Source organism: Oryzias latipes, chromosome 17, assembly GCF_002234675.1.
Source record: "Oryzias latipes chromosome 17, ASM223467v1".
Taxonomy (NCBI): domain Eukaryota; kingdom Metazoa; phylum Chordata; class Actinopteri; order Beloniformes; family Adrianichthyidae; genus Oryzias; species Oryzias latipes.
In genome coordinates this window covers 29282674-29292542 of record NC_019875.2, presented here as the reverse complement: position 1 = coordinate 29292542, position 9869 = coordinate 29282674, and the positions used below count along the sequence as shown (strand labels likewise).

Below are 9869 nucleotides of genomic sequence, written 5' to 3'. Positions count from 1 at the left end.
GATGCAGGAACCGCCCATCCAGGCGCAGTCCGCGGACGCAGCTCAGGACGCACCAAACGCGCGCAGCATCACCCCCGGAGCTGAAGATGTCCTACAGATCTGCCCCCCATTCTTCCTACAAGAAGATGTTTGGGGGTGAACAAGCTTCGGCCAGAAGCAGCTACTCCAGCCGCCAGTTCTCCAGCCCGGTTCGGTCCAGCCGGGTCTCCTTTGGTCTCTCCTCTGCCCCAGTTTACGCAGTGAAGACGCAGAGGCTCCGGAGCAGCGCCGCCATGCCCCGGCTGGCCTCCGAGAGCCTGGACTTCTCCCTGCACGACGCCGTCAACAGCGAGTTCCTCACGAACCGGACCAACGAGAAGGCCCAGATGCAGTCCCTCAACGACCGCTTCGCCAGCTACATCGAGAAGGTGCGCTTCTTGGAGCAGCAGAACAAGATCCTGCTGGCGGAGCTGGAGCAGCTGCGGGGCAAAGGCACCTCCCGCATCGGAGATCTCTACGAGGACGAGATGCGGGAGCTGCGGCGCCAGGTGGACCAGCTCACCAACGAGAAGGCGCGCGTGGAGGTGCACCGGGACAACCTGGCGGACGACATCGAGAGGCTGAGAGAGAAGTAGGGGAGGGGGCGTGGCCCTCGTGGTTCCGCTTTTCTGTAGGCCTGTGTGGCTGGTCGTGTAAAATATCCCCACATCACTGATATTATAGAAATAAAGTTTGCAGAAATAGAAACGGAAACACATGAAAAAAGTTTAAGAGAAAGTTCCCAATTCCAATAAGTCTTGAAAAAGTGTCTTTTCTCTGACTTTTGCAGGCTGCGTGATGAAATTTCCCAGAGGGAGGAGGCTGAGGCAACCATGCAAAGCTTTAGACAGGTACTGCTGGATCCAACTCAATCCTTTCCACCCCAACAAAACACAAATGTCTTATTTTCAAAGGTTTTTGCTGCAGAACTCTTAGTGAGAACCGGGATGCTGATCTTAATTTCTCCAGTTCTGCAGTGTTCTTCCACTTCCAAACCTTTTAAAACGTTAAATCTGTTACCTTAATTTCCATCTATTTAACAGCAGGTTTTTATATGCCGTGGGACGGATGTGCTCCCCAGCAGATTACTGCTGAGCCAGTGGAACGGTAGAGTACAGGCTGACCTGGCCCTGGCTGCAGAGGCCAAGTTTTGGCGTGTTGTGCTCAGTCAGGCCTGCAGTGAAAGCAGATTGTTTGAGTCTGACTAGTCACAGAGAAAGGGCAGGACTACAGTGTGGATCTCAGAGGGATCAGACATGTGACCAGAGCTGTCCCGTTCCCGGATCATCAGACTCTCACTTGTTTTGGTGTGGCAGTGGGACTGTCCCGCCGTCACAGGGTGTCATGGTGAATCATGTAAATGCAAAAAAAAAAGGCCTCATGTTTCAAGATAAGTGAACATTTTCTGACGACTGTTTAAGAAAATAAATGGCTTGATGTGGAATTTGTGTGAGCGACAGGATGGATGGCACTGAGACAACAATGCGGCGGCCGCAGCTCCTGCTCAGTCAGGCAGACAGTCACTCTCCCAGCCTGGGGCTTGCTGGGAAAACCCTGCTGAATAGCCCACTTTGTTTGTGGCATTAGTGTGGGAGGGGGGTGCTGCTGCTTCATTTGCTGATACGTCAATTACAAGCCTGCCAGCGCCCCGACAAAGCTGCAAAGCTGCACGGTGCCACTGCAAGTGCATGTGAGTTAAGAGAAAAAGAAACTGATTAAAAGAAAAAAAAAGGGAAACTTTTAATAATGGAATTAATTTTCTAGTCTAATGAACCGTGGAGAGTTTTAGTTTGAGAGTGGAGTCAGCTAATAATAAAAAAAAGAGATTAGGAAGCTCTACAGGAATGCTTGGTGGTTTGGGATGCTCTGAACAAAAGGTATTTTAGAAAAGTCCCAGTGAATTGCTCCCTTGTCCCTCCTAAAATAAAGCTATGCAGGCACACAAAGGCCACCTCAGGTTCCTTTCTATTCATTCACACAAATCTGCTGGTTTCCTGTCATAAATTAGGTGCACATCTGGTCAGAATGTGGACAAATAATGAGACACCTATTTTCAGCCGTAGTAACCCTGGAGAACCCAAGGAGTCAAATTTGGCCACTGTTTTTTTTTAGGCTGCCATCTGGACTCTTCCATTAAAAGATCTTTAATAAAGTGCTAATAGTGGTTTTAGTCTATCACCTCAAAGCTCTTCGAACAACACTGGCAACCTACTTGGGAAAAAAATGTCGGTTGTAAGTTTCAGATTTTGAACGGCTGATTATGTTGAACAAAATATTAGCAGTTTTAGCTTAATTAGTGTCTTTGTACAAAGGTAATTTTGGTTGCGAGGAAGCAGGCCGTGTCACACAGCCACTACCTACATATCGCACATTTTCCCTCGTATGACATGTCTGTCTGTTTTGATCCATGCGTGATTTACGTCATTCATTAGTGTTTCTTGCGTTCGTCATTCGTGGATGTGCGCAGATGTCCGTCGAGGGTTTCAGCCAACGGGCCTTTACATGATTTTAGGTTTTGAGCTGCTCAAAATTTTTGGTCGGTATAAAATTACGCAGTTTACGCATATTTAAAGTACAGTATACGCGTAAGACTCACGCAATTGTGTGTGATTTCTGCAAGATGCATTTGCAAATTTGTGACCTTCTACAACCGTTCCACGTTTGTCTGACAGACTTTTCACGCACAATCTCCAGATGCATAATATTTTTATTGTGCACACGGCGCAACTATCACGTATGACCACGTATAGTGGCTGTGTGACACGGCCTTCAGCCCGCGAGGGCAGTTAGAAAGGGGGCCACTAGGGCGGTCGCTGGGGGCCATCCAACACCCAACATCGTGCAAGACTTTAATATCATTTTGTTACCTGTGTCAAACTACCTGAAAAAGCCCAGAAAACAATTTTTCTCGCATTTTCCAGGGTAAAGCAGTTGAGAAGGAATAAATAATTTGTATTTTTGTGTCATATCTTAAAAACAACCAACAGAAGGTGTCAATAAATACATGATGTTAGCAGCACCTGCAAGGACATGTGTGGCCTGCCCACGGCTGCTTTTTCTGTTTTTGGATTCATGTTATGACCTTGGGTGACAACACAACCCACACACACACACTGTTTATAGGTGCTGTGAGTCCTCTTCACAGCATGTGCATCAGAATATGTCAGCAGAATGCATAATTCATGTCACCTTCACAAGTCACCTTATTAAGAGTGAGTGTCATGGCGCAGGACGTGGACAGTGCTGCCCTGGCTCGACTGGACCTGGAGCGGAAGATTGAGTCGCTTCAGGAGGAAATCAACTTCCTGAAGAAGCTGCATGATGAGGTAAGCTTCGGTGTGAGGCCAGGCGGCGTCGGGTTGCTGCAGAAACACTGCGCTTGCACTTGAAAATCTCATAGGGATGCACAAAAAGAAGCCGCATAGATGTTGTTGGTGTTATCAAATTTCCAGGTGGTCTGAAGATGCCTGGAAAAGTGCAGGAATAGGAGTTTGATTAGTGTTTTTTGGAGACTGACGTGAACATGTCTGCTGCAGGAAATGCTGGAGTTTCAGAGTCAGGTGCAGCAGCAGCAACAGCACGTCCAGGTTGACATGGACGTGGCAAAGCCCGACCTGACTGCAGCTCTGAGGGACGTTCGCCTGCAGTATGAGAACCTGGCCACCAAGAACATCCAAGAGTCAGAGGAATGGTACAAATCGAAGGTAAGAACTCAGGGTGAAATTTGAAAGTATAACATGGAGTAAATACAGAAATATGAATAAATAAAAAAACTGCAAGTTCAGACTTCATCATGTTTTTGTCTACTATAGTAAAAGCCTCCTTCTTCACAAATTTTTTTTAAACCAACTGATCATTTCCTGCTCAGTAAATCGTTAAATATAAAATGCTGAATATGCTGAATCAGAATATCTACCGCCCTCGTTGCCCCCTTTAGACCTAGCCTTACTGGCTGAGCATCTACATGCCTCAATCCCCCAATCTTCCCCAGCCACCCCGGTCAAAGCTAAATGTGAAAGAAATTGATGAAAAAAAAACACTTTTTTTCCAAATGTTAACTTTTCTGTTGGTTTTATCTCCATAGCAACCATATAATTCCTTGTTTGCCTGAAGGTGACGAACAGGGCGATGTAATTTTTAGACGAATCAGAGAAAAGTAAATTTTGGGATTTCCTTGGCAACGGAGGTTTTATGTTAACCACGCCTACATTCCTAATATGGTCACATGGTACGGTACATCATTTGAGCCCGGCATTCTTGGATTACACATTTATACAGAATTCTGGTAAAAAATGTGCAAGCAACAGGAGAATGTCACTTCTGTGAACTCGCCACGCCAACGCCGTTCAAAATCCCAATGATACTCGAGGAGTAAGAAGGCGATAGATTGACATCTCTAAAAGGAGTTTAAATTTGTGGCTGGTGGCCAAAGGGGACATTTTCTTTTTAATTCAAGATGGCCGCCTCTTTACGAGGTCAAAACTTTGACTATGGTTCTAGGCCTAACCGTGTGTGAAGATCGCTCCAGCAAAAGTTTTCTTTCCCAACTTTGCCACTAAATGGCCGCCAAGTCGTTGGTCCTGTGCCCATCCCTTAATAATTTCAAAACTTCCCTTGGAAAGAAGAATTGCGGAAAAAAACCCCCGTAGAGTTGACTTTCTGCACCTTCAGCTCCCTGCCCGTCCTCTGTTTGTCGTTTCAAGTTTGCTGACCTCACTGAAGCAGCGGCGAGGAACAACGAAGCTTTGAGGATGGCCAAGCAGGAGGCCAACGACTACAGGCGCCAAGTTCAGGCTCTCACCTGTGAGGTGGACGCCCTCAAAGGAACTGTGAGTGAGCAGTTAAGGAAAACGATACCTTCATCGTCAGCCTTGGGGTGTGTCAATCAATGCAGCTTGAAAACCAGCACCCATCAGCTTTTTTGTATTTGCTTGTTATCTGTTTGCGTCCCAGAATGAGTCTTTGGAGCGTCAGCTGAGGGAGATGGAGGAGAATTTCTCCCTGGAGTCTAACGGATACCAGGACACCATCGGTCGCCTGGAGGAGGACATGCATAACATAAAGGATGAGATGGCCCGTCACCTCCGCGAGTACCAGGACCTCCTAAATGTCAAGATGGCTCTAGATATTGAGATCGCCACCTACAGGAAGCTGCTGGAAGGAGAGGAGAGCAGGTGACGGATCCACGATTTGGTTTGTGTAATGCTACGTTCACATCAGGGTCGGAAATGGGCCTTCACCACTTCCAATGAAAGGTCTATGGACATGCATATGCGCGTTTTGAGCTCTCGGGTTCAAAGCTCTCATGTCCACGCATCGCTACACATGATTTTAAGTCTGTTTCAGGCTGAATGCACATTAAAAGTTAAACAGGTTTGAACAATCAGAGACTCGAATTTGGTAGTCACGTATGGATGGCGTCCTTTTCAAGGCACCAACGTGCCGACCGTTTGAAAGATAAAATGATAATTGCGGTTTGTGCCCGGCTAGAATTCAATGACCCCAAGTCTGATATATCGGAATCGAGCTGTCAAAGAAAAAGTCTGGAGCAAAGACTCACCAGATTTAGACATTTCTACGGTGGCCCAGAAGCCTCTTCCAACTGTAGGTAAATGCACTATTGGATAGCGACAGTCCAGATCAAATTCCATGAAATAAAAGCACATTCAAGAATGCTTGTTTGGTGTGTTTCTTTACATGCCCGGTGTTTGTGTGTGTGGCATAAGCTGCTGTTAGCGCTCTCTTTTTGTAAATGTTTTAACAAAAAGCCTTTTTTCTTGTTTGTAAATTTTTGTCTTTGCAGAATCTCCACTCCTCTGCCAAACTTGTCTTCTCTAAACCTTAGAGGTGATTTATTTATTCAAAAGCCTATTTCCAACCCAAAATATTCAACTTTATTTTAATGATCTTTGACAAATGTTCTTCCTCAGATGCAATAGTTGACTCCAGATCCCAACTTGAAACCACAACAACCAAGAAAGTTCTCATCAAGACCATCGAGACCAGGGACGGTCAGGTAAAGTCACCTTTAAGAGTCTTTTGATCGGTTTGATTGATCTCTCATTTTTAATAATTTAGTTCACCCTTTTCAGGTGATCAATGAGTCGACCCAGAACCATGATGACATGGAGTGATGACGCCTTTTCCAAACAGCTGATGCGAGCAATAAGAAGATCCACGTTTCCCCAATCAATCCAACGACCACCAGGAGCGTGGAAAGTGCCTTTTACATGTGATGATCCAGTAAGCTTGTTAGTTTCCACACTGTGCTTTGCTTTTTTTCTCTGCTGACAGCACTTTGTCACGTTTGTTTAGATGGATTGATGAACAAACTATAAAAATCCTCACTGAGGTCTGCAAAAACATTTATTTGTAACCAAAGTGGTATTTTGATTGAGCATGCACTATGAAGAAGAAGTTCACTATTTCCTGAATGCAGCAATAAACTCTGGAGACTGTAACTCTGAGATGTTTTATTACACTTTATGGACACAACCTTTCATTTGTATTAATTTCCATTAGTTAAAAGGGAAATAAGATTGTCTGGGTTTAGAGGAACACTTTTTGCCGCTCCATCCTCTCATTTGGAAATGGATCATGGGGGCAGCAGTCGGAGCAAAGATGCCCAGATTCCCTCTCCCCGACCGCTTCCTCCCCGGGACCTCCACACAGTGGGACATGCCCGAAACACCTTCCCAGGGGGGGTGTCCAGAAAGCATCGGGACCCGATGCCTGAGCCGCCTCCTGACTGCCCCCTTGACGTGGTGGAACGGTTGAAGAGCTCCTGCTATCCCAGGAGCTGAGCTGCCAGGGGTTCATTCTCATGGTGGGGTGTCCTATGGCAGACAGCTCCTTAGTGATGACCCAGACAAAGAGCGGTTTAGACCCCCCTCTATGAGTAGAAATCAACAAGATTGAGTTTTGTCACCCGGATCGGCGTCACCGGGGCACCACTTTGGAGCTGGGTTTCGCAGGTGATCGCCTGGTGGCGGGGACTCCTCCCAGAGGTCCTGTTTGGATCCAGCTCAAAGTGATGACGTGGGATCACTCCCCCGTGGGCCCTCCTCCTGCTGGAGGGTTTAAAGGTTGGCTATGTGCTTTGGGCTGCAGTCAAAAGCAGGTGCCTCAGCGGCCCAAATTCTGCTCATGGAACTTTGCTTTTCTGTGATTCATAAAGTACAAAATAAAAAGAAAGGGTGGCCCGCAGAGCAGACTTTCCTCTAAATATGATCCTTTTTTCATCTGCTCCTGATTCACAGCAAATTAAATAAAGAAAACCAGAAATACAATTTTAAGCCAAATTTTCTTCATACATGTCCTCCATTATCAGAATAATGCAGAGGAAATATTCAACACACTAAGACAAAATAACAATTTCATCAGAGTTGTTCTTTATACGGTAAATAACTACAACTAAAAATAATAATAAACTTTCTGCATCTGCTCACAAGAAATACGGCATTAAAAATGGTCTGAATTATGAATAAATGAAATGACCCACAGTTTAAATGAACTTAATTAAATGAGTTGGGTTAAACCACAACTAATCCTGGTAAAATTTTATTCATATGTATTTGTTCTCACTTCTAGTCACAAGGTGGGGATGAGAACAGGGACGGGGCAGCAACCCCCAAGCTGGAGGAGTGGCTATACTCCTGGAAAGACCTCAGACCTCTCAGTCCAGAAAAGAGCAGTACCAGGAACAGCTAAGATCCTGCAGGACCCTCAAGCTCCCAGGCCTCTGATAGAGGACCCGAGCTTGGAGGAGAAACCACCCGCGGGGGGTTTATTTTGATTTATTTGACACTTTTTGGGTCCTTTACATTATTGCAGAGCCTCAACCTCACCAGGTCTGATTTGAGGGGATGAAACACACCTGCGTGACTTCATCAAGCAGAGGGGTTTTTTCCTGACACCTGTCGGTGAAATACGGTAACGGATTTTGGAGGACCCTGAACAAGCAAAAACAAAAAAGTTCATCAAAAAGTTTGAATTCAGTAAAAACCCCGCGATTATTCAGATACTAGTTCTCCTTAAGGAAAACAACAATAAAGAGTTACAACTGACTTTAACCCCCCCCCACACACACACACACACATTTTCCATTCTGTCACTGATCCATAAAAACTTCCTAGAAACCTCCGGTGTGAATCAGAATAAAACTCACCGTCATTTTCCCGGGAGAGGCACGTTTGTTGACGGGGCAACTTTCCCCACGTGACGTGTCAGCTGGAGGAAACACGGGGGGAGGGGGTGCTTCCCTAAAACTCCGACATTCCACCTGTTTCCCGGTTTGCAGCTGAACACTTGCCGGTGATGAACGAACTGCGCGTTTTTGATGGCGAGCAGAGCCGCCCGGTTCCAACAGGTACAAAGGAAGACGACAGGTGAGCTCGGAGGGCGCGCGCTAGTTCCTGCCCAGACTTCTTCAGCTCAGGGCTTCCGGGATGGGCTCGGTCACCTCCGCCTTCACCAGAACCCGGAACGCCTTAGTGAAAGTGGGCTCCGAGCCCGACAAGCATGACCCGGAGAGGAGCCAGTCCGCGCCGGAGTCGGACCGAACCAGGAAGAGAGGCGCGTGCTTCAACGCGTCCAGCCAGACCGCGCGGCAAAGCTCGCGCCAGTCGCTGTCCGAGGTCCTGAGCAGACAGGACTCCAACAAGCAAAGTACACGGAAGAAGGTTTCTGACGGTCAGCAGGGCGGTGAGTCCGAAACCCAGACGGTCACAAGTCATTCTGGAGCGCATCTTCTGGGCACTTTGGCTATTTTTTTTGTTATTAACCACAAAGAAAAAAATGCAAAAGTGTTTTCTTAAATTGTGCTCTTTTTAAAAAAAAATATTAAGTAAAAATCTACATGAAACATAATCAGTCAGAACTGTAAGATCTTTTAGGGACAAAGTGGTTATCAACTTGTTTTTGATGTTTTTCTAAAGACTGAACTTTAGGTTTTTTATTAAAACAGTGTGGTCACGTGACCAAGCAGAGAACATGTATTATTTCAGCTTTGGTGTTTGTGCTTTACACATTTTTACAAGGTCAGAAACTTTTGTTGTTTAGGTGGCAAAAATGGTTTCATTGCACCAAATACATGAACTCCTCTGTGATTAAAACACAGTTTTGCACTGTGACAAACTGCAGGCGGATTTCTTTTCTTTTGTAAGTGTTCCAGTATATGTCTGACAGGTAATTTAGCAAACATGGTGTTGATTTGTTTACTGCTGGTTAAATTACCGTGTTTTTCCAGTTCACGTGAGTTTCCTGCTGGCTGCAGTGTGATTGTTGTGGCAGGTCTCTGTTTTTCTGTTGATATAAAACCCCTATTTTTTCTATAAAGGAGGACAATTGTTCACTTCAGAGGGTTAAGTGAATATACTCGTAGAAAAAAAAAGAAGCTCTGAATAAACGCTGAGCCTTTGAAGACCGGCTTCAATGCAGCATATCTCCACAAGCAAAGCATCTCTTTGATATATGAGACGTCGCTGTGACAGAAATAACCCAAATGAAAATGTGTGGAAACCATTTCCTGACTGAAACTACAGTTTCCCAAATGGGTGTTAATTTAGAAAAAAATATTCCATGAAGTTTTAGATTATTTCACATTGAGATAAAGGCTTCACCGTCTTCATATTTTAAATAACTTCCTTTTTGTTGTCTCCGGCATGGAGCAGCCCTCTCCACTTTTCGGTTATCCATCTATTTATGCTTTCTCCCACTAGCTTACAGCCCCTCACAACCCGACCTTAGCATCAGCGGTGTAACAAAACGGCTAGCTGTGTTGGAGCTATCCAGCCGTACAGTTTAGATCCAGATTTATGGTCGGACAAGGAAAACCAAGACGAACACGGTTT

The 9869-nt window shown here is 45.6% G+C and overlaps 1 protein-coding gene and 1 long non-coding RNA gene across 2 annotated transcripts; one reads left to right on the top strand and one right to left on the bottom strand.

Moving 5' to 3' along the window:
* vim (vimentin) lies at positions 1–6479 on the top strand. The gene is made up of 9 exons (XM_004079440.4): positions 1–610; positions 809–869; positions 3249–3344; positions 3555–3722; positions 4722–4847; positions 4972–5192; positions 5822–5865; positions 5949–6034; positions 6111–6479. Exons 1-9 carry the CDS (start codon positions 87–89, stop codon positions 6150–6152), a joined length of 1368 nt encoding a protein of 455 aa, XP_004079488.1. The 5' UTR covers positions 1–86; the 3' UTR covers positions 6153–6479.
* LOC105356284 lies at positions 6477–9101 on the bottom strand. The gene is made up of 3 exons (XR_910487.3): positions 8186–9101; positions 7895–7970; positions 6477–7088 (listed from the first exon to the last, which is right to left on the bottom strand). It is a non-coding gene; the product is annotated as an uncharacterized LOC105356284 (long non-coding RNA).
* Positions 9102–9869: the final 768 nt, after the last annotated feature.

What these genes read in the sequence shown, in the direction of transcription:
- vim (XM_004079440.4), top strand. Translation starts at nt 87, where the DNA reads ATGTCCTACAGATCTGCCCCCCATTCTTCCTACAAGAAGATGTTTGGG. An exon ending in TGGACGCCCTCAAAGGAACT is followed by an intron (nt 4,848 to 4,971) that starts GTGAGTGAGCAG and finishes TTTGCGTCCCAG; the next exon opens with AATGAGTCTTTGGAGCGTCA. An exon ending in TCGAGACCAGGGACGGTCAG is followed by an intron (nt 6,035 to 6,110) that starts GTAAAGTCACCT and finishes CACCCTTTTCAG; the next exon opens with GTGATCAATGAGTCGACCCA.